We start from the raw sequence: 25,225 nt of genomic DNA on the forward strand, positions 1-25,225 counted from the left end.
CACCCCTGCTTTCCTGTGACCTAAGCTTATGTAAATATGTACTGAAAGCTATTTCTTCTGATCACACACACACACACACACACACACACACACACACACACACACACATTAAATGAAATAATAGTTCAATGGTAAATGGAAAATGGCAAGAACTTTCCACCAGCCTTCAACTTCAGCTGGATCTGAGAACACCTCCTAGAAGGTATTGCTGGGCTCATGACTCCCACTACCCCTCAACTGGCAGTCACACTTGTGACTCCTCCAAAGGCCTGTGCGTCAGGACACTCCATTCTTAGCCTGCAGACACTGTTGAGTAATTGATTCCCTGTCAGAAAATTCCCTGACCAGTATGGGATTGAAGAGCAATGTTGCTATCTATTAGGGTACCCCTTTGAAAAATACAGTGTTTTTAATTTATTATTGGACATCTATTATAGAAATATTTAAATATTTCATAAGTGTATTCATGTATTCAGCCTGATAACTTATGTTGTATATGCATGTATAACTGAAACAAGATAGCAGGCAAAAAGTCTTGCTATAATTTGTATCTGTGTGTTTATACACATTTGCATACTGTATGTGCTGTCTTATCACAAACAGCATAGAAATGAAAGCAAGTAAATAATAATAAATGCTAGTATAGCCCTCTCCCCTTTGCTCTGCCTCACAGGAAAAACAATATACAGACAAGGAACAAAGCAACCTCCCTCCTCTTAGCAGATGCGAGTGCGTTTCCCTGACTGTATAATCAGGGGAATTTCATAGAGCTTATAGTATTCTGAGCACCCTACCATTTGGATCTGCAGCCATTATCCAAAGCCTATATGGAAAGGGGCCATCTCTAGGGTAATAGCGTTGTAAATTACAATCAATGCACTCAATTACACTCAGAAACCAAAAGATATGTAGTATGCCAGTGCGCCTCGTAATCAGCACCTTTGAGAATGTAGGTAACAGCATTCTGAACAAAAAAAAAAAAAAAAAGGAAGCTGCCGAATGTGTGTGAGAAAATGATGTTGGAATTAAATCATCCTCTTGATAGGAACAGCACCTTCTATGGAAGGCAACCTTCTCCCACCCCAGTATTATTTTATTGATTTTTTTTAAAATGCTAAATTGTGGCCTTGTAGCTAAGAATGCTTTTAAAGATCATTTATTGTTCTAATCAGCCTGGCAGAGCTTTTCTATCATGCTGATAAGGAAATTAAACTTTTCTCATACTGTGCTTACTTGCCTCTGATGCACAGATGTTTTGCTTTCCTTTCAGGGAACTGATTCAAAAGTTGAAGTCTTTCATCAACTTCTACAGTGCTTTGCCTGGCTACATCTGCAGTCATAGCCCCGTGGCTGAAAATGATACCCTGTGCTGGAACGGACAAGAACTTGTGGAGAGGTAACCTTTTGTGAACGTTATCTCTAGCAACATTTGAGGACTAATCATATCCAAAGACTGAATAAATTACCCCTTCTTTATTAACTTCATAAGAAAAAAATTCTCCACAAAACATACCTGGAAGCATTGCTGATGATCCCAATGTAACTTGTAGCTCTCAGAGAATTTACCAGCTTTAAAGCCCTTACGGAGTTAACATATTAAGGGATATTTCTCCAAGTATAAAACATATGGTGAATTTTTTATCTTTGCTTTCTTTCAACTTGTCACCAAGTGGACCATTATTCGTTCTCTTTGAAACAATTATAATTGTGCCAATTGCTCCCAATTATTGAAAGTTAACTGTGCATTGAACATGCACAGTCATTTGTATATATTAAGTCTCTTTCTTTGCAACAACCCTATGAAATGAATACTAAAGATGAAGAAAGAAAAAGGGGAGAGAAGAGAAGGACCATTTCACAAGTTGGCCAAAATGTTTGGTCATTTCAGGGCTTTTAGTGTAACCTATACTGTTATAACATCATTTATGAAGAATTTTCTCATTACTGACTGCAATAAGAAAATATTCATGTATTCCACAAATATTTACTGAACATCTTGTTAAGTGCCAGGCATATGGAGTTGGACACAACAGGCAAGTGATCCCGTCCTCTTGTTCGAGGAGGCTAATGGGTCCTAAACTCCACTGCACTGCACAGAGGACTAGCTTGCAATTGTAGAGTGAAGTCAACAAGGCAGAATGCTTAGGAGCCTGAGCCATGATGTTGAAGACATGCAAGCTTTGGAAGCTAAGAGGAGAGTATAAAAGACACTTGACACAGCCTTCTGAGTCTTTTCACGAACTAGTGGCTTAGCTCGTGGAAAGTGGCTTAATCGCCCTAGACCAGTGGTTCTCAACCTGTGGGTCCCCTTTGGGGACTGCATATCGGATATTTACATTATGATTCATAACAGTAGAAAGAGTACAGTTATGAAGCGGCAACAAACTAATGTTATGGTTGGAGATCCACAGCATGAGGAACTGTATGAAAGGGTCACAGTGTTAGGAAGGTTGAGAACCATTAGCTCTCTGTGGCTTTCTTTCTTTATTCGGTCCTTTACACCCTCAACATTTATATTTTTCTTTGTTTTTATTTGATAAATTTTGAGGCCTTCACATATCATTCCTGTCTCCTTCTCCTCTGTCATCTCCTCCTGTGCCCCCTCCCACTCCCCAATTATTTTTACTTCCTCTTTGATTATTTTCTTTATTGGTTTAGATTTCTTATTTTTTATTTTATACATATGGCTATGTTGCCTGTATGTGTGACTATGCACCACATGTATGCCAGATGCCTTCAGAAGCCAGAAGAGGGAGCCAGAGCTCCTGGAACTGGAGTTATAGGTGGTTGTGAACTGCTTTGTGGGTGCTGGGAACTGAAGCTAGCTCCTCTGATAGAGCAGCAAGGTCTCTTAACCACCGAGCCACCTCTCCAGCCCCCTCTTCTTTAATTATTACTGTTGCATATGTAGATCAGTAGAAAGAGAGAGACAGGCAGAGATTGATATACTATATGTTAACCTGATCTTGTGTAACAGGCCTATGATCACAGATACTCTGGAAGTTGAGACAGGAGAGTCAAGACCTCCCCGAGTTTCAGAGATACTACATACTTGGTACAAAGCTAGATGCTATGGATACAAGGGAAAAGAAAAATGCATGTTACCTTCTTTGAAGAGCTTACATCCCAGTGACCTCTGACCCTAGGACATAAGATGGTGAATTGAATGTGCAAAATAGTCTAATGGGCAGAGGAATATTCTGGGTTAAAGTGAGCTTGGGTTTGCATTGTAGTTCTGTGTCTTGGCTTGGGGTGGGGGAGTCCCTAAACACAGAAAGTCTCCAGGTCCTTTTCTGTAAGGGAAGGGCATTTTACAAGGTTGCTTTGACTCTTAAGTGAGGTCAGATATATAAAACTTCTAGAAGTCTAGAACATACTGGAAGCCCAATTCATGTCTTTTTGTCTTCCTTTCCCCTCTAACTCTTTACTTCACAATACAAGATAAAATACATGCCCCCAAACAGCATGTTTCTCATCTAAGTGATTTTACTGACAGGAGACGCAAGAATGAGATTGCATGCCACCCTGGATGATGGACTGAACTCGGATGGAGATAGACTCCCTTGGAGAAACTGTGAATGAGGCTGGAGGGATTAATGGCTCCATGCCGCATTCTCACTCTGGAGAAACATTGTGAATTTGTCATCCTTAATGGTCAAGAGTACGAAGTAGAACCATGAAAATATACTTAACTGTTAGGGCATTTTTTTTTAATTGCCAAGAAAAGACATCTAGTACTGGCTTTGTAAAAAGCTTATACCCCCCACCTCTCTCTCTCTCTCTCTCTCACACACACACACACACACGATACAGTACTTAGAAAACTCCCAACAAGTCAAATGCAGCTCTTACATAAACTTGATGAGCAAACACCCTAGTGACTCGTCCCACTGCTATAATAAAAAGAGAAAAAAGCAATTCTTAAATACTGAAGTAACATATATGCTAACAGTGCTCCCGTATTAAAACAGACATTTAACTTACAACATATTTAATAATGTGCTTATTCATTCATTTTACTCTAATATTTGAACACCTACTATGTATCAGCCCCTCTATTGCTTTCTTAATTGTTAAAGTACGTGTACCCACACCAGACCCATCTTCTAATGCTTTAAGAGAATAATCTAAAAGTCTAGTTTTAGCTTTTTCAAAACAATACTTTCCTGTGTGAAGGTGTTTGAATCAGCAGAATATTTTATTGTGTTCTGTTCGTATTCACACTTCATAGCTGGTAGACATTTGTGAAGGATACTTGCCTTGGAGCCAGGAAAATAAAGAGACAATTTCATAGTTTTTATTTCCGGCTTTCGCCTGGGTTTCATGTACAAGTTTCATTAGCCGGCTCCATTGATTTATTTTATGTTTGTTTTCAGCAATGGAATGAATAGTATGGTCCAGATCCTGATGCATTTGAACGAGTGTGAAAATTAGTCAAACACACCTCTTTCTCTCTTTTCCCGCTTTATTTCAGTTAGGGACCACTCCCTAAACAATCGTGCCGCCCACATTCAGGCCACGTCTTAGGCAGTTCGTCCTCTTCAGATATACCCAAGGTATACTCCATTTAATGCTCTAGGCCTTTCTTAATCCAGTCAGGTTGACCATCAGATTTAACCATCACAATGGTAAATTAATTTTAACTAATAGCGAATCGCCAGGGCTATAACTGATAGGCTTATTGATAGATACAGTGTAGGAATTAGGACTGTAGCTGCATACGCATTATCAAATGTGGAAAGAACCTCTGAAGACAATTCGTCAATAAATACTTTAGAAAGTAGAAAATCACGAGGGTTACAGTAGATAATTCAAATATACTTTTGTGGGGCCAGTCTGTTCTTGATATAGGGTATCACTGTGTAGTGTTGACTGGTTTGGTGCGCACTATGTAGACCAGGCTGACCTTGACCTCACAGAGATTAGCCTGCCTCTCCCTCTGCATGATATAATTAAAGGCATAGGTCACCCCACCTTCCCACTTTGAGAAATCTGTTAACTGAAAAAAGAAATTGCAGTCCATGGCATAGGAATCAGATCCTCATGTATGTTAGACAAACATTTTACCACTGAGTTTAAATACCAAACCCTTGTTAGTTGAATTTTATTGAATTTTCTTTCTTTTAATACCTTAATGTATTAGACAGCAGAATAAAATAAAGAATGGAGAAGAGTTACTCAATTCTTATTTTTACATCTGAAGTATTTATTTTTTGAGACAGCTTTTGTTGTTACACACTATCCAAGAACAAAAGATAAAAAAAAAGAAGGGAAGAAGAAAGAGAGGTAGGGGAGAAATAACATGCTTGCAGACAGAATAAGGCTAATATAAACCAGGAATCGACTCCTCCTTGCTTAGTTACCTCGGGTTATAATTAACCTGTACTTGTATTAGTGACCTAACGCAATGATGAGACTAGGGAATAGTGCCAAACTCAATTTTTTAAAAAAATTCCTCAGCAATGTACACTTAATGATATAAAATTCTTTAGCCTGAAGACACGTGTGCCCTCTATTCTTGTTATTTATAAAGATTAGCTTTACACTCATTTCTCATCCGCAGTGAAAATACCTCTCACAGAGTGTATTATTTAATTTAGTCTTCAATAGTCATCTCTCTTTCGTACTAGCAAACAGGCTCTATCACCGCTATCTTTATAGATTAGGTTTAGGTTCCTTGGAAAATATTTTCCTTTTGAAACTCAAAAGTCCTGACAGAGGATGAGACTTAGTCATTGGAGCTACTTATCGAAATGAAAATATAGATGATGGGAAACCTGAGCAGTATAGTATTCCTGTCTGCTCAGTAATCAGTGCCCCTACTATCTAGGCCTACACACCGCTCCACTTCTAAAGAGTTAAGGGGGCCATTTTCTCTGCAAATAAGGGCAATTTTGGTTCCTTTCTGTTTTTATCTCCAGAATGCTATCAACTGAAGGAATGTTTTCCCAGATCTCATCTCAGTGAGTGCCACTTAGACCTATGGTTTGTTCTTCCCACTTCCCTACTGCCCGCCCCCCCGCCATGTTTAACTTAGGTAGCATGAGGTTTCAGGATTTATCCGAGAAGTCTTCAAATTAACAGCCTTGGCTCAGTTGAGCCCCCTACCTACAGTTGCAGAAGGCAGAAATTCCTCTAGCTTTTGCCTTTGTGAGACGGAAATTTCAATTAGGGAGTCATGTAGACCAAGAGAAAAATAAACAGCCTCACCAAATTAACACTGGGATTAGCAATAGTTAACTGTGGGGTTTGACTGCACTGCCCTGATGACACCTAGATTAAGAGCAAATACCTTAGTGACTGTTCTTTCAGATACCCATGCAGATAAGGCAAGTGTCTGAGTAACTGACTGACATCTTCATTCTTTTTCTGGATAGTTTGTACTAGGGGAACCCAATTTTACTCTTTAATCGCACTGATGTTTAATGTCTTGTAATGGGAGGCCAGCAAGATAGCTCAGTGGATGAAAACACCTGTTCAAGCCTTCCAACTTGAGAGTCCACAGTGGATCCAAAGAACCAACTCCAAAAAGTAGGTTCTCTGGCCTCACGTGTATGCCCACACTCATACAGCCGAGACAGTAACGTCTTCATTGCCCAGCCTCATCTCCATTTCTTTGGAGTCCTTCTCTCCGGAGTCTTCTCAGCCCTGGGTATACACTCAGTTTGCCTCTCTTAGCATGCCTCCTAGAAACATGGAGGGTGACCAACAGTGTGGAGACGACCACTTGCAGTTGATGCCTTAGTTCACTTCGATCCCTCTCTGGCATCTCCTGTTGCCTCTTTGTGATGTACCTGGGCAGGCCGGATCTCACTCCAGGTATCAGTTCCAAGAACGAACTGTTATCTTTTCTGACTGACAGTTTAACGTGGTTGAATTTGTCTATGGGAAATCTGTATTCATCTTGTGCCTGGACTGACTTGGCCTCTCTATAATGACATCCCTCATTAGAGAACAAACTCCCTGAGATCTGCAGAGGGCTAATTACAGAGAGGGCGCCTTTGCTCTGCGCTTTGCAATCTTCCTTTGCATTTCAACTGAGAAATTATATACACACGCACGCACTGTGAATTCTCTTTCTGATTTCCAGTGATCAGCCAAACAAACCTTCTTATGTTTAGAATGTCTTGCCAGGATTTCTCTGAGAATTGGAAAGGCAGAGTGTGGATAGGCAATGCCTCTAGTTCTCAGAGACTTGTGCCCTTGTCTCGAAACCTTATAGGTTCTTCGAAAAGTGGAGTAAGGAGAAATTCTCAGTTTTAAAGTTTATTTTAGTTCGTGTGTGTATGTGTGTCTGTGTGGTGTATGCACATAAGTGTGTAGTGGAACACCCACGAGCATGAAAATGTTTAATATCCTCCTCTCTTGCTTTCTGCTGTATTGCCCTAAGACAGGCTTTCTTGCTGAATCAAAAGCTCACCTTTTCACGTAGGCTGGCTGGCCAGTGAGCTCCCATGACCCACCTGTCTCTATTCTCCAATTCTGGGCATTCCAGGCATTTACAGCCATCCCTGGCTTTTTACGTGGGTACTGGATTTAAATTCGGATCCCCATGCTTACAGAGCAAACACGGTTACCTACTGGACCATCTCCCCAACCCTGGCCTTTTATTTTCTTCTCTGCTAGATTAAAGGGCGGAACTGTGGCACATCAACAGGTAGGGGTGAATGAAAGAGACTTTAACCCCCATTTCCTGACACATACTGCAAAGTGCTTTTCAAAAATAGGTTCATAAGATCGCTTATGTTCTTCTGTGATCGAGGAAAGGCCAGAGAGGATATGTGACCCTGCTTTTATATTTCTGGTGTTTAAAAACCGCTCTCTTTGGAGGACTTCGGGGTGAGGATAGATGTCTAGCGCTGTCAACTATCAAGTTGGTTTACATAGTGAGAGGAAATGGTCTTTAATCATGAAAGGAATTAAGGAAAGACTTCCATGTCAGAGTATGTGTAGTATGTGTATATTCTCTCTCTCTCTCTCTCTTCCTCCCCGTCTCTCTTTGTCTCTGTCTCTGTCTCTGTCTCTCTCTCTCTCTCTCTCTCTCACACACACACACACACATACACACACACACACACGTTCATCTCATTCCAGCGCCATGAGGACAGACCAATGGAAGGGAACAGATACTATACATAGCTCCCACGCTCTTGTTTTAAAATAGTCTATTTATTTTTTGAAGTTTGGACTTATTTTTAGGTTTATAGTGTGGCTTTTATCCAAAGAACCCGAGGCAGAATGCAAGCTGTTTTAAATATAGGACTGCTGATGAAAGCAGCAGTGTGGGAACCCTGGGAGGTAAATCACTAGGAAAGTGGTTGTCTAGCATGTGTGGGAACCTATCTTCTATCCTCTGTACCCCCAAAAAAGAACCACAGGGAAGAAAATCTATATGACAGAATACAGCGCCAAGAGGAAGGGAGGATGAGGGGAAAGTAAACGCTGGAAGATGGAAATGGCATTTAGTGGCTTGACACTTGGGTTGTCAAGCCATTTGGTTCAGAGTTCCCTCAGTGAGTAGTAAGTCATCCTAAGACTCACCCAGTAGCCCACCGTGATGCTCTGAGGCTTAGAGATGCAGGTACCACCCTTTAAGTCTCCAGTTCTCTCTTCTCATTGCTACTTCATCCTTTCTCTCTTCTTCAGGATGCTGTTTATGAAAGGCTGGATCAGGGAGGGGAGCAAACACATTTTTTTTTAATTTGGTTTATTGCTAGCTCTTGCCACAATTCTTAGTCCCCCTCAAACATCCTTGGATTTCATGTTCATGAATTCTCCAGGAAACACAATCAGTATACTCCATTCATCCCAGTTGGATGAACTACTACTATGTATAGCCCAGAATGAAAGCATTGTTGGATCCAGCTGTTCGCTAGAGTAGCAGTTACATGTTTGACTTCATTCTAGATAGCTAAGTCAGCACTGTTTATAAAAAAATCTTTGAAAGACAGATGCATTACACAGAAAATTACTTAATTCACTATGACATGAAATATTATTGATGGCTTCTAAGGATTTTTAAAAAAATCCTGGTAGAGCAAGACAGATATGTTTGGGGTGTACCCATGTTTAATGATCCATCTAAGGGATTAGATTGCTATATTTTTCATCATAGATTTATCTTTAAAAATGTCCTTAGCGACAGCTATTTATCAGGACCCACTCCAAGATGATATAGTGACATTTATTCCTTAAGATTATGGTGCCACACACAGTAGCTTTACCTTCAAAATTGAATGAGAGAAAAATGGCTCAGCTTGCTTACTAATGGCTTCATATGATGTACCTCATTTAGAATGGGCTGCATTCGGTCAGCTCTCATGTCTTACATACTGGGAGGAGATACCTTCATGTAGTGTATGGCTATGCCTATAGATCGCCTGTTGAAGGCTGAATGGCTTATTATTTTAAACAGAGTATGTGTATTCTTATAATGCACAATGCTAGCATTCCCTGGGTTCTGATCATTTTGTTATACAGAGAGCATTCAAGTGCCTTCTAGGTAAGTCCCCATCATACATGTGTCTTCCACAAATAAATATCACTTTTTTAAAAATCAAGATCAGAAAAGAAGAATCGTCTTCTCACCATCGCTGTACCCAGAAAGGTGAAGCGATGGAGCCATGAAGGGAAAGAACTTTTTAAAAATTATCTTTATGTGCACTGGTGTTTTGCCTACATGTAGCTCTGTGTGAGGGTGCCAAATGCCCTGGAACCAGGGTTATAGATGGTTGTGAGCTGCCATGTGGGAGCTGGGGATTGAACCTGGGTCCTCTGGAAGAGCAGCGGTGCTCTTAACCTCTGCACCATCTCTCCGACCCAGGAAACAACTACTTTTAAAGAAATTATTAAAGTAGCATGTGCAAGCTTCTATATCTCTCAAGTGTCTTCGCCTCCTTCAAAGGACAAAATAGGAACTTTGTAGGTTTATAGGCAGACCTCACTCCTTCTCCTCATCCTGCAAATAATTTTTTATATCACCCTTTGAAAGAGGCCTGTCGGGTTTTGAGTGGTCCCTGCAGTGTGCAGATTGTTGAGTCTCAGGCATCTGATTGTCACTGGTACAGGCTAGAGTTCTAGTCATGAGAAACTGAGAGGTTAGGAAACGTGACCTGGGTATTGAGAAGAGTGCCAACTTTAGAATGATCCAGATAGAGCTGTCAACGCTCATTCAGACATGAACTGTATGTATGAATTTGGAGTTTGACACCAAATTCCACTAGCTTACTTGGCAGATAAGGTGCCGATGCCTACTCTCCAGTCCAAAGGTGTCTTCTGGCACATAGGCACAGATGTTGGCACCACCCTTGCCATTCATAGCATAATTAAGAAGACCAGGTTGGAGTGCACTCGAGTAAGAGCAGGAAATAATAGAGCAGTTTCCTTTGTATGACACTTAAACTAGCTTTCAATGGGTTTGCCAAGGAAGAATTCCTGATAGCAGCATCATTTTTTACTGATATTAGCATCATGGATGGACACAGGATGTCAGTGGCTGTATACATTATGGTAGTTAATATGCAAATCAGAAGTTGCCATAATTTAATATTTGTCCCTTACAGAGAGAGAGTGTGTAAATTAGGTGGAGAACTGGATGCTAGATAAGTCGTCTTCTCACCTTTCCTGATAAGTCAGTTTCCTTTATTGATATCTTATCACTTCATCAGAATAAGTCTGACCTTCACGGACAGCAATGCCTCTGAAATACTTTTCTAATTACTTTGACTCAGCAGGGTTACTTCTGGTGGGCAGACACTGAGCATCAGATAAAATGGAGTCTTTGGACTTGGAGTACAAAAGATAGAGAAAGGTATATTAAGGCTGCCTTGTTCTTAGGAGCCCTAGCAATGGGCCTGCTGTTCAACCGTACCTGGCTGTGGTTGTGATTCTGGGCTTGTACTGGAAGTATCTGGCAGGCACCATAGTTCTTTCCTATTACTGGCCCCACTTTTTGCCCTATGGTACAAGTCTTTGTTGGCTTATTTAAAAAAAAAAGATTTCTCTGATTATTTTATTGATATATATATATATATACATACATATATATACAGTCAAACAGTTGACAATTAACAACAAAAACAAAACAAATAAATTGAAAACACAGAGAAAGATTGTAAAGTTATATGGTACCACGAGGCAAGACTGTGTAGGCATCCAATTTTGGAGTCAGCCTGTCTGGGGGTTGAATTTCTATTCTACATCTTAGCTCTTTTTCTTTTCCAAGCCCCCAGCTTCCCCATGAGAAAATGGAGTTAATTCTTCACTTAAGAGATTGCTAATAAGCTTTAGCAATGCTGCTAAATGCACAGAACACAGTAGGTCCTCAACTGCTGTTAATGCAGTTAATCAAGGCATCTTTTGATCCCAGGGGTATGACTCAGGGACAGAGCAAGCATTTGTCTAGCATGTGGAAGACTCTGGATTCTGTCCTCAGCACAGAAAAAAAAGAAAGAAAGAAAAGAAAAGGAATGTGTCCATAAAAACAGCTCGTACAGACATTTACTAGGCCTGCATGCAGCAGCTCCCCTTGATGACCCATTTCTGAGGAACAGCATGGCCTGCCTCCACTCCTTTTTATCTTATCTCTTCTGCAAAACATGAAAATCCCTGTCCTTGGCCTGGGTGGTAGTCCTCAGTCAGGACAGAAGCCAGGATGAGGCTAATTGCCAGTTCGATGTAGTTGCTTAACCTTTATGGAAAAGGAAACATGATTAAAATCAGTCATGATTTCTCAATTTCTCAAGCCAGTGAATTTTATTCTTTTATATGAGGCTGGCTTCGATCCTTGGGCTTGTCTCCTTTATAGTGTCCTTTCATTTCTCTGTGAATGGGATTTTTTTTTCCATTTGTAGCTCAGATGTCAGAGGAGCTTCCTCCTACTGTTTGCCCTCTAATCTTAGTAAAGCCACATGGAGCTTTAAAAAAATTACCAAATGAGCTCTTCTTGTTTAGTCTTAGTTTTGTGTTGAGGCAGGGTCTTGCATAGCTCAGGCTGGCCTAAAACTTCCTAAGTAGCCGAGAATGGCCCTGGTAGTATGATCCTCCTGCCTCTTCCACAAGTGTGCTAGGATTACAGTGTGTGCGCCACTGTGACTGATTTATGGGGTAGCAGGGATTGAACACAGGACTTCCTGCATACTAAGCAAATGCCCTACCATCCACGTTATAACCTCAGCCCACTTCTAGGTTTGAGTACTTCATCATGGCTGTCATTGCTTCCAGGTGCAGATGGTTCTGGGAGCAGCTTGGACTGGTCTCTGTTGACAGGAGCCAGACGAACGTGTTCCCATTTGAGGCAGAGAAGCAGGCGCTTGGGGTTAGAGTAGCATATACCAGGTTCTGCTCTGTAAATACACATACTAAGAAGCTAATTTCCAAAACCTATTGTGGAAGACTAAGACAAGGACTGTTAGGGGTTAGAATTAGAAAGCTGTTGGGCTGGCCTACCCCTGTTTATCCTAAACTCAGTGTTACCTCTTTGGAGAACTCTGAATCCTCCTGTCCCTTGCCATAGTGTCTCAGCCTCTAGCACATCCCCAGTTGCCCTGTACAGAGATCTTTTCCATGTCTGTGTCTAATTTCTCACTATCTTCTTAAAGAAAGTATCGTGTGTTTTTTTCATATGTGTCAATGCTCCATTGTACCCAGTGCAGACTCTCAACACGTGTTTACTGACTTCAAAGGGTGAAGCAACACAGAGACGTGTGAGTAACAGGCTCGAGGGCTGGACATCGTGTCTGTCCCCTCGGGAACACTGTGTCCCTTGGGCAAGTTACTTGAACTTCCTCTTTTCTCGTTTCCTTCCTCCATGCGGTGGTAGAAGTAGCCCCTTCTCTGCCTGCCTTGAAGGGGTTATTGTGAGACCCCAATAAGGTCATACAGATGAGATAGTTTTGGAAATTGGAAGCACCTTTCAGTTACTAGATTTTAATGCAGGAGAGTAGGGCAGATCCAGGGAAAGCGCTGCCCCGAATAAATGGAGCTGCCCGCTTGATGAACACCATTACCGGATTCTCTGTGCAAGCACAGACATTTTTAGCAGCCTCCTGAACAGCTCGCTCTCTCTCTCTCTCTCTCTCTCTCTCTCTCTCTCTCTCTCTCTCTCCCTCTCTCTCTGCATGTCTCTAGAAATTCTTTCCTTTAAGCAAATCCACCTGGCCCCGCAGAGTCTATTTTTATCCAAGTCTGCCCATGGTGTGGAATAAACCAGTTGGCCCTGAATTAGGAGCTACATTGAGAGACTGGAGGCATCAGTTTAAATTAACAAAAAGTCTGAGTGACAGCCCGTTTTGAAGGGAAAGCACTTATATTCCTTTCAAACACATGTAATAATAGTGCTGGGGATTGAACTTGAAGTGTGTGTGAGATGATGGCATAAACAGATGAGGATCATTGATAATGAAGCCATTGTTGTGTCGGTGCTCGGCTAACAACCATCATTCTCAGACTGATTAGCATGCCCCTGGGAAGCCTATTTATTTAACATATTATTCTTCCTTCCGTCATAAATACAAAATTTCCCATTTTAAAAATCCTCATGCATGGATACTGATAGGCCAACTTTTCCCAGTGCCAGTGGATAGCAACAGGCAGCAATGCTCTGGGCTTTGGTTATTAAAATAGACAAATAAGAAAATAATTTGGGGGCTGATTTTGATCCTCACCACTGTATAAATTGAGTGTGGTAACACACACCTGTATTTTCAGCACAGGGGTGGGGGTGTGGTAGAACCAGGAAGGTTAGACGTCCAGGGTCATCCTTGGCTACATAACAAGTTGAGGCTACCCTGGGCCGTGTAAGACCCTGTCTCAAGACAAAAAGATATTCACTCTGAACAATAAATGTCTTTGGTCTCAACTCACCTAGGACTTTGCAGTTTTTACAAAGGAATTCCTAAGTCCCAGGAATCCCCTCAGTTTTGGGAAAATTCCCAATAGCTGGTCACCTCTGGGCCCTATGTCTCTGGCAGCTACCAAGTATGGAAAGAAAGGTGCCATTCCCATGGGGGTATTGCCTTGGAGTGATGAGGGAGTCAGAGAAATCGGAGCTTCCTCGTTCCCCACTTAATTCCTGCCCTTTTGCCTGAAGTATCCCAAACCCTGCTGTCTTTGCTCCTCCATTCTAACCAAGTTTGACACCTCACAAAGCAGGACTCACCCAGTTAACATGGTTCAGGATAATAATCGCTAACTCAGCCAGCGTGCTCGCCAGGTACTGGGCTCGGTGCTTTGTGGACATTCATTCTCGCAACAGCCTTGATGGTGGACTGCGTCATTTACCCCCATTCATCATCTTCCCATCTATGCTGGCAACACTGAGGACATATTAGCAGAGGCCACCGCACTAAGATGTCAAATGGAATTCAGAGCCAGCCAGTCCTTGCCTTTCTCCACTATTCTTCTCTGGCCCACAGATGCTTGGCTCCTCTTCTTCAGGGTTCAGAATTTGTCTGCCGTCTTCCTATTTCTGATCGAATCTCTAGCCTAGATTTGCTTTTGTTGCTAGTCCACCCTACCTAAAATGAGTGCTCAATGCTAAATCTAGTCCTTTCTTTGCCCCTCACCCCACCCTCAGGTCCAAACAAGGACACCAGGCCTTTCCAGTCTCTCCAGCTATGTTGGGTTTTTTTTTCCTGCTTGTGAGAGCTCTTCATCCTAGAGTACCCCAGTGTCTCGCTAGAGGGCGCCCTTTGCTTGCCTCTGAAGCTAGCCCTCCATTCATTCAAGTAACTTTGTTTTCTTCCTTTATTTCTTTGTTTGTTTTGTGAGATGGAGCCTAGGCTGGTTTTGAACTCTCTATATAGCTTAGGAAGATCTCGAACTCCTGATTCTTCTGCCTCTACCACCCAAGTGCTGGGATTGCAGGTATGTACCTCCACACACAGCTCACATGGCTCTTCAAATGAAAAGCACTGAATCCCCTGTAGATCTTTGGAGCCTGTGCAAAGAAACCCTTGACCCTAGGCTAAGAATCTAATTTGCATCCTATCTCTGTGATAAATGTGTATCGTCTTCAAAAAGTCATTGCCCTTTTATTTATAGCGTGAAGAAATGCGACAACCAGTTCTAAAACTCTTGCCATTTCTGCCAGGCTGTGACAGTCTAAGATTTGGGAGGAAGGTGGGAATGTCGTGCAGCCACCTGGGTGACATTGAATTTCCACTTCTGTCCTTGATGGCTTCCCAAATAGTCCACAGTGAAATTGATTCAAATAGAGCCTCGAGGTATAATCACCCTCATTAGGAGAGCCCTGAGCTCTTCATTTCAGTCTTCTGCAGCTGACAGACAGGGGAGCAGGCAGCCCGACTGACTGAGGCGTCAGAGTCATTCTCAGGTTCTGATCCTGGAGCGTTCGGGGTGAGAGTCACGTCATTAAATCTTAAAGAAACATGCCTCCCTCAGAGCCCCACACAGTTCTGGCAGGGCTTCTGAGCAAAAGAAATGGAATTCAGTGACTGTTACTCGGAATAATACTTGCCACAACTGCCCAGAATGGAAATTAGACACCCGCCCTCTAGCCACAGAGCTATATCCGGGATGGGAGAGATACATCTAGAAAGGTGCCAGGGCCTGAAGGGCAGGTAAGAGCTGAGAAATACAAAGTGGCCTAGCAGCCAGAGGGAGGACGACAATTTTCACTCTTTCCAGAAATCTCTAGGCTATGGAGCTTGTGTGGATTTGGACCCAGTTGTCCTTGTGTGAGCTTTTATTAAGTATTTATGTGCCAGTTTGTAGTTTACCAAGTGCTTTACAATCACTTTTATTTGGCTGCGTAAAGTTGTCCTGGTCTCCCATCTGTTTTATGCTCTGGAGAGTCATCTTGCTGCTGTTTGCTTAGCACCTCCATGCACCCAGCCTCACACAATGGGGGGCTTGTTCTAGTGGTACAGCAGGTGCAAACTGCCCAGGACACCTGAGCAACTCGGGTACGGTTCCCACTGACGTTTCAGTCCTCTTCCCTGTTATTCTTTAGTTTGTCATTGATGGCTGACTGGTGACTGGGAAATGCCAGCACCAGGCCCAGGCCTGTGAAGCACCCTTCACAGGTGCTAGCACCTGCTAGCCTGATCTGGAGCCACTGCGGGTGGCAAGGCCTTTGTCTGGACTAGTGGTCACCGTCACGCTACCGACGCAGATGAAGGCTTACTGAGTGCCCCTTTTTCCTTGCTGCTGCGCGCCCCAGATGGTAGCCTCAGTTCAAAGACTGCTTTTCAGAGATGACGTCAGGCAGGGCCTCAGGCAGTGGCCACAGATCCAACAAGGCTCAGTGACAAGAAGTAGGCAGAAGTAGGTTCGAGTTTCTACCCTGCACGCTGAGCTTTGTGGGGGAGACCCTAGTGTGTGCTGGAAACCAAATGAGGTTGTAGACCCAAAGGTGAATACACATGAGGAAATGAGACAGAGGTCGGGTCAGACAGCCAGGTCGGGTCAGACAGCCAGGGAACTAGGCAAGAGGAAGTGAGGCCTGAACACCTGGGGCTGTCTCGTTCCTGGAAAGAATGGCTTTGAAGAGCAAGGCTCTTTCCAAAGCCTGGGGCTTGCTAGGTGAGTCAGCTCAGCAAACTTCAGTAGCTCTGTTTCCTCTGGCCTAGGGGATGTCTAACCCTTCAGGTGAAAGGCTTTGAGGCCTGCTAGTGACTACAGCTTAGGGAACAGAATCTTCCAACAAAAACAATAGCAAGAGTGGCTATCTTGTCAAGAATTTCCAAGTGCACATTGCTATGGAGTCAGTCTGCCCTTTGCTCCAGATCCCTGACAGTTCATGGTGACGTTCAAACCAACACAATGAACTTTGAGCCACTTGAAGTCCTGGCCTGTAAGTGCGTCCTTGACAGGTCCTGTCCCTTGGCAGCTCTGGAAAGGTCTTTCTGGTGGAGAGTCTTCCTCGGGTAGGCATGAGTATTCGGTGCCTGCCACTTACACATCAGAGTTCAAATACAAAGGCAAACGAAGAAAACTTAGGCGTTGTTTAACCTTGATAATATGCCCTGGTCCTGTACTCTTCCCAGTCCAGCCTTAACTTACACTTTACCTAGAACCAATGTGGGTGTGAGGGCCTTGAAGCTTCTCCTAAATATTGTTCTCAAGGTTCATTTGAGCTCTCTCAGGAAGCTCTTTGCAAACAACATTTGTTGAAGGTACTATGTGGTGGGCACTGGGTTGAGTACTTTTACACAGCGAGCTCCCGTGCAGAATGTTCTTTGTTCTAGGTACTGCTGTAAGCAAGCAGCTTATGTCACCTTAACTTATTAGCATCCATTGTATGAACTAATTCATACAATGCCAAAACATGCTAATGGCATTATTTCTTACCTGTTTGAGGGGATCCCATTTTATTTTTTATTTGCGGACTGAACCAGGTGTGCTAGGCACGCACCCAGGCTGGTCTTTAATTCACTCTGAATTCCAGGAAGGCTTTGAACCTACCATCTCCCTGTCTCAGCCTTCAGAGGATCCAGGATTTCAGACCTACATTACCGAGTCCAGCTCAAAGCAATTTGCGTCTTTGACTGTAAACCCAGTTCTACTACCGCATGAGGTGGCCCTCTTGTAAATGTGTCATATAGGATGGGGGACATAGCTCAACTGGTATAGTGCTTCTTGGTGTGAACGAAGTCTTTGGTTCAATCCCCAGCACCGTGTGAATCCCCAACACTGTGTGGGCAGTGCGTGCCCTTAATCCCAACACTGGGGAGGTAGATTTCCTTTTTCCTGTCCTCCCCTCTGGGATGCTGTGCACACTTGGCATTGTAACTGACATGCGGGTGTAGCTGTCCCAGGCCATTTCTATCTTCCCCTCTCTCCTGGGCAGCCCCACATTCTGCTGGATGATGTCGGCTTCTCGCATTTTCTGCACCCGCTGGAGAATAGTCACCGCTTTGCTGGACTGAAGTGATTTATATGCCAAGGCTAATCTTTTAGTCCTTTCTCAAGTGGGGTTTGATGCAGGACAGAAATAGATTGAGACTCACTTATTCTCTTACCGTGTTAATGTCTACTAAAACGAGACGTAAATTGGTTTGCACCCTTCTGGGTCTTTCCCTAGCATTTATTTCTTGCTACTAAAATCTCTTTGTAATTTCCGAAAGACAGCACAATTGTGCAAAAGCACCGGTATCTCTTGCATGGATAAGTCTGTTTTGTTGTTGTTGCTGTTGTTGTTTTGTTTTTCGTTGTTTTTTTTTTCTTGTACTGTAATTTGCCCTGGAGTTATAACTATTGTGCTAAAGTTATAAAATATTAAACAAATGAAACATTTTTTTCTTAAAATATAGCTTCAAAAATCTGGGTTTAATGATCCACACTTGCAATCCCTAGTATCAGAAGGCAGGAGGTAAGTTTGGAGCCAACCTGACATACATATAGTAAGTTCCAGGCTAGCCAGGGGTAAATACTGTGACTCAAAGTAAATGAATAATAAAATGAACACAAATAAAGTAAGAAAATTCTCTCTTAAACACATTTAAAAATCAGTTTCATCTTTACTTGTATTTTTCTGCATATTCATGCAAATTAAGACTGCATCTCTGACATAAAACAGTTGTACCTGACAGCCTCTTAATAGGATGTTTTTTTCTACACTGTGTTCTATTTTGTTTTCAAAGTTATTTATTCTCTTTAAATTATCCCATTTTCCCACAGTGCCTATTGTGGCCCGAGTATTTCCAAGGAAGGAATGGCAAACCATTGGGTGTCATGCCGCAATCTGTCCATAAGATGTCGCTCTGAGCACGTACGATCATGAGCTTGTTTTTTTGCTCAGCAATTACCAAGCAGCAATCGAATGTAAACTTTTGTGAAATCCAATCCTTTTAGCTGGGAGTTGGTCCTTCTGCGACTTGCTTGCAAACCCTTACCACCATTTCAATGCCTAGGGCGAGAGAGAAAGCGGAATTAGAACCAGTGGTGCTGGGAACGCACAGGACACGTTTGAGGAACCTTTAAAGAAAAAGAGGTTTCTTCTGAGTCTGAAGCTTGTCGTTTGGGCTGTTAGAAAAGTCCCTTGCTGACTGTTTCCACGGCGAGGGGGGCTGGACCCGCTGGTCTGTGAAGGCGCTGCCATCTCCAGCTTTCTCCATTTGCATCCGCTGATTGCTTTCCACTACTCGGTTGCTGCCTCAGCCAGTGCAGATTTAGGAAGAAAAGCTCGCCCATTTTACGCTTGTTTGACTCTATTCCTCTTTTACAAGTGCTCTCTTTGCTTCAACTGTCCCAGGACAAGCATGCCCAGATGGCCTGCTTTAATTAGGTTCCTTTTCTCTTTAAGGCTTTTACACAGGTTTCCTCCCCCTCCCCCCCTTCAGGCCTTAACCAATCTGCCTGAAAGGGAGAAACATGTTCTCCTTTTCACTGCACAAATAGGGTTTTCTTAGTATCCACGGCAGTCATTTTTGTGCTGAATAGATCCAAACAGGATGGGGGAAGAAGATACTACACGCAGTGTTTAAAGGAACACCTCTAACGTCACGCTAAATATACCCAGTCCAAAAAGAAGAAAAAAAAAAGCATTCCATTTTGGAGTTGGGCAATTTCTGTTCCTTTATTGCCGGAGGCATGTTAAAACTTTGGAAAGAGGCATTTGTGCAAAGAGGAGGACCGTTAATCAAGTCACAGTTGAGTATTACCAACCAGATAACCCATCGGTAAAATCTCCCGAGGCTAATGAGCGCTCCTCTCCCTGCCGTCCCTGGGCAGTGTGTGGAGCAGATGAATTGGGGCTATGATGGCTCAGCCTCATTCAAAGACCGTCATGAACTGCATGCATCAGCAGCACCAAGGGAACCCGTGGAAGTGAAATGCTGAATGAATGCATTAACTGGAAACTCCCGAGACACCCTGAACTGATTCCCTTCGGGCTTGACACCCAGAGCACGCATGTCATGTGAAATACCTTGAGAACACATCATCTGTGTCCCGTTGTAGCAAAGGGGACAGAGGCGGGAAGGCACATGCACTTAAGTAAACATAGTAAATCTGCTCTTTTAACTTATCACTATAAAAGGGACAATGATGTGAAATCATGCCTAGATTAAGCAACTGGCTTGTGGCAGTCATTTCACAATATATACATGGATCTAAACGTCACATTGTACACGGTGAATATAGTACAGGTTTTTCAGTTCTGCTTTTTAAATGCTGAACAATTTGAAATTAACTGTAATTTACAACTTCATTTAAAAAATTCAAATAGTTCCAAAGGTTCAGAAAGCTCCCGGTAGGGGACTGAGGATGTAACACATGAGCAAAGTCTTGCCAGCTTGTCCTTGTTCTCACTATTTTCTCATTTTCCGTACATATTTAAAATTATAGACTATGTAGAGTACAGGAGTTCTCCCTTTGGGGAGCTGTATTCCAAGACCCCAAGCTGCTACCTAAAACAAATGATAGTACTGAACCCTACATACCTAGTCACCCCTCTATACCCAAGGGGTCAACCCAACACAATTCGGAAACACAAGTAGGAAAAGGCTGGGGATGGAGGTCTGTGGTAGAACACATGCATCCTGAATTTGGCCTTGGATGGGACAAGGGAGAGAAAGGAAGTGCTGGTCAGTGGTAGGATACTTGCCTAATGTGCATGAGGCCCAGCACTGAAAAGAAAAAAAGGGGGGAGGGAGCCGACCATAGTGGTATATACCTTAATCCCAGCATTCTGGAGGCAAAGGCGGGTGGATCTCTGAGTTCAAGGACAGCTTGGTCTACATTAGTGTTCCAGGCCAACCAAGGCTATACAGTGAGACCCTAGAGAGGAGAAATAAATATGGGGGGCTACATCGTGATGAATAAATATATACAGATTTTTTTGTAATGACACCCAAAATAACATAAGAATTGCTTGTATTACAATAAGTATTATAAATAATGTTGATGATTTAAACTACATGAGAGGATTGTATAGGACATATACATATACTGTGGGATTTTTCTATAAAGGGAGATTCTAGAACTAACCACTCTTGCATACCAAAGGATGCCTGTTCTGTTGTTTCCTGAACATAGACAACTCTTATAAAGTTTAGTTTAGAAATTAGACATGGTAAGACAATAATAATAGCATAATAAAACAATTATAGCTGTGTACTATAATAAAAGTTATGTGAACTCTTTCCTCAATCATAAGTAATCTGATAATTTAGGCAACTTAGAAGTCACTAGCACGCAGATAGCATATACAATGTAGACATTCTGAGCAAAGATAATTTACATCCTAGACACGGTGGAGTGGGATGGCGCAGATTTTATCACACTATTTAGAACAACAGACAATTTCAAACTCATGAATTGTTTCTGTAGTTTTTCGCTTCGTGTTTGCAGGTTGTAGCTGTTTACCAGCCACTGATTCTATAGAAGACAGCGCTGTAGACAAGTGGGGAAAGGACTATGATAATGTATATATAAACCCATTTTTATCACAAGTAGAGCCACACTGTACATTCTTAACTTGTGGGGTTTGTATCTGTCTTAATGTATCTTGGCTTTGGTTCTCTCTCAGCGCTTACAGATCTACTATGCTCCTTCAATGCCTACATCATATTCCATTATGACAGTCACTGCTTTTAAAATTCGGTTCAGTGCTTTGTGTGGCCAAGAAAAAAGAAAAGGATAGAGAGATAGGAAGCTGGGAAAGATGGGAGACAGAAACATACTGAGTACCTAAGAGACAATATAAAAACATAGTATTTAGCAACAGTCAGCGTTAATTGGATGGGTACTTTTACCTAGTGCTTTGTGACATAAATGAGACACATTTGATGTCCAAACCACTAGCCAGCCCTTCTCTACACCTCTGAATCCAGAAACCTTGCTTAATTTCCTAGAGCCCTTGAGGATTTAAATAACACACGGACAGAATGAAACACTAAATGCCATTTCAACTATCACAAAAGTATAGTGAGCTTTTAAATGTGCTGCTGTTTGTTTTTAACTGAGTCATCACGGGATTGGGGAACAGTGTTGAGCTGGCCATGTTTAGTTCTAATGCATGACTAGAAGATGAGAGAAGATAAAACAGAACTAGAGGGTAATTTTTCAGAGTGGCCGAAAATCCTACAGTGGAGTCCCCAACAGATCAACTATGACACTAATTTGATAATTTATGTATTTGCTAAGTTGTCATGGATTTATACTCTTCCAGTGTGGATAATGAGCCTCAGAAAAATGCTTTTTTTGTGGGAGGGCACATAAAAGTGCTCAGTGAGCTTTGATGTGGACAAGTCCAAGGAGGTGTCTTTAAGAATGCCATTCCTGGGGCTGATGAGGTGGCTCAGAGGATAAGAGCACTGGCTGTTCTTCCAGAGGTCCTGAGTTCAATTCACAACAGCACATGGTGGCTCACAACCATCTGGCATCATAAGATCTGGTGCCCTCTTCTGGCCTGCAGGGATACATGCAGACAGAACATGGTATATATAAGAAATAAATAAATCTTAAAAATAAAAAAAAAATGCATGCCTGAAGTCCATGTTTTAATTAGTCCTACATCTTCATCTGTGTGTAGCGACTCTGCTACAGGAGTAAAGAAAGAAGTTAGAATTGATATCAGGGAGTGCCTGCATTTTCACAGCACCCGTGAACATAAGGTGTCTAGTACTGATATTGAGTTTATTCCTGTCTGATAAAGAGTCCACGAAGGCAGTTGGCATGCCATAGCTTGGTGATCTGGCCAGTCAGTGGTTGCCTTTTTCTTTCAGCTGCAAAGCTTCTAGGGACAGAGTATATGTTTACAATACACATGCACATGCACATGCATACACACACGCACACACACATACACACACATGCATGCACACACACGCGCACACATGTGCACACACGCATACATTCTCTACTGGGCAGGAATCAACTCAGTACTGTAAAGCGCTCTACAAAAGTACAATGACACTAAATGAGCGCACAGGGCTGTTCCTTGAAGCACGGTTTATGTAAACAGAACTTTTACAAGTATTTCAGTTGTTTATTAGTAACGGATTGGACAAATAAATTATGACACATACAGTCATGCTGAGCAAGAATAACAAAGCAGTTTAGTATGTTCTGAAATGGAATATGTTCAAGATATAGATCTTAGGACAAAAATGATGCAGATCAGGATGCATAAGAGGAGGATTCCAATTTGGGTTAAAATTATGTCTTAGTGAATGCAGTGGAAATGTCTCCATGTATCTTTATCATGATTCTCTTTAGAAAGACAAGGTTATGGGGAATCTTTATGGTTTTTGTCTGTACTGTTTGAATTGTTACAATAACTGTGATTATTGTGTAATGAAAAATGTGATTTCAAAATATAAATTTAGGGGCTAGAGAAATGGCTCAGCAGTTAGGAACATGTGCTGTTCTTGTAGAGGACCCGAATTCGATTCCCAGTAACTACAGGGTGTGTCTCACAACCACCCGTACTGCACTTCTTGGGAATCTAGTGCCCTCTGTTGGCACTGGAGCTGGCTAACCTGCAAGCACACACACATACCTACACACGGGCATACAGAGAATTCAAAAGAAATCTTTTCTAAGTATGGCTTTACCCTTAACCTCCTTACTCAATTGCGTTTCGGGGGAAAGTTGTTAATGAGTGGACAAAAGGCCTATGAGTCTCCAGGAGAAAGTGGAAAGGGCTTGACCTTTTCTCCCTTTGTAGCAATGTTCTGGTTTTTGCAGATAAAGGAAGAGAAAACAATTGCAGTGGACTCTGTTTTCTTAGCTTTGACTTCTGATTCCTTTTATTCTAATGCAAAATAAATAATGACAATATGTAGAGATCTGGAACCATTGGGCACAGCAAAATATCTGTCTCCGGTGGGACTCACTGTCCTGGTTGAAGTTGGAAGCACCTGGCATTGGGGATGAGCGGCCAAATGAGTGGTCTTGGATTGCCAATCTTTGCTCGCTCTGCTGACGATTGCCGTAGAGACCTTAATAGTCCAGCGCTAAAATGAAGCCTGCGACTTCCCACGCTGGAGAGTGTCAACAGGCTTTCCCCTGACCTATTGCCTTCTCTTCTGGGGGAGAACATGAAGGCAAGCTGCCAGGCATAATGTATGCTGCATCTGGTTGAGAAAGCTCCCTGAACAGAAACCCAGCTCCTCTGAGACCCACAGGAAATTGTGAGAGAAGGGGGTGAGGTGAAGGCAGAGGTAGAGAACGTGGGAGGGTCTTTCTCCTTCAAGTGAGCAGGAACCACATGCAGAATTAGGTCTTTAGGGTGTTTTCACTGACCATGACCTTGAGCCTCCCCTAGCACAGTTCCTCCTATTCTGTCACCTCATGTTCTAAAAGGCTAGAGAGAATTTTTGTCAGCTATACTGTTGGTACCCAGTGAAGTCAGTGTTCTCTTTGAGTGGGATTTCCTTTGACAAGCGTTCTTTTTCCCTTCCTCTCTACAGATACAGCCAGAAGGCGGCAAGGAATGGGATGAAGAATCAGTTTAACCTCCATGAGCTGAAACTGAAGGGGCCTGAGCCGATGGTTAGTCAGATCATTGACAAACTGAAGCACATTAACCAGGTATGTGGTATGTCCAACAGAAGTGGAAACGCACCAGAAATCAACGGGAGGGAGACGCTTTGCCCTGCTGAAACAAAGGCCGGTCCTTTTGAATAAGCAGCGATTATTCATTTTTTTCCAATGATTTTCCTCTGGTTCTCATCTTTCACTGCATTTTTAAATTATTATGACTTTGTGGTATGAGAGAAATCATAATGGTATGGCCTCTATGCCTGGATTCGTAAAATAATTTTTTTAAATGATACTCTACTGACAGCAAATTCTCCTGTTAATCATTGGCTGTAGCTATGTAGGAGTCTGATGTCTAATCATCATGACTGATAGACATTCTCATTGATTAGAATTTCATTCCATCATTGGGATGCCTCTTTATCCACCGGGCTATCTCTTGATCGCAGATGATTTTCTAAAACACTGTGCTGTTGGGTTAAGAGATGAGTGTAGTTCAATGGCTAGCTCCAAATCGCTTTCCAGCGAGAGACTGTCAGTTTGCACTGCCACCAACAAGATATGAGAGGTCCTGTGTCTCTGCTCCTTTGCCAAGTTCTGACTCGCTCCTCTCATTTTCTTGACCTGTACACATAGTTTTTGTCCTCTTGTGAGGAGTTCAGCAACGAGACACAAATAGAAGTTAGTTATACCATCTGCTTGTGATTGCTTTGTGGCCACGTTTTTTTTTTCAAAAAGCCACCAGGAAGGCCACCATATGCCATAGTGACAGTGT

The 25,225-nt window shown here is 42.4% G+C and overlaps 1 protein-coding gene across 1 annotated transcript in view; it reads left to right on the forward strand.

The window, feature by feature from the left end:
- Nucleotides 1–25,225, forward strand: part of Gpc3 (glypican 3) — a 348,387-nt gene that overhangs the window by 236,513 nt on the left and 86,649 nt on the right. Inside the window, exons 5-6 of the mRNA XM_048450333.3 lie at nucleotides 1,271–1,396; nucleotides 24,381–24,501. Of these exons, the coding sequence (XP_048306290.1) occupies nucleotides 1,271–1,396; nucleotides 24,381–24,501 (247 nt within the window). The remainder of the gene's footprint in view (nucleotides 1–1,270; nucleotides 1,397–24,380; nucleotides 24,502–25,225) is intronic.

The sequence above is a fragment of the Myodes glareolus genome, chromosome X (genome assembly GCF_982192425.1).
Source record: "Myodes glareolus chromosome X, mMyoGla1.1, whole genome shotgun sequence".
NCBI lineage: Eukaryota > Metazoa > Chordata > Mammalia > Rodentia > Cricetidae > Myodes > Myodes glareolus.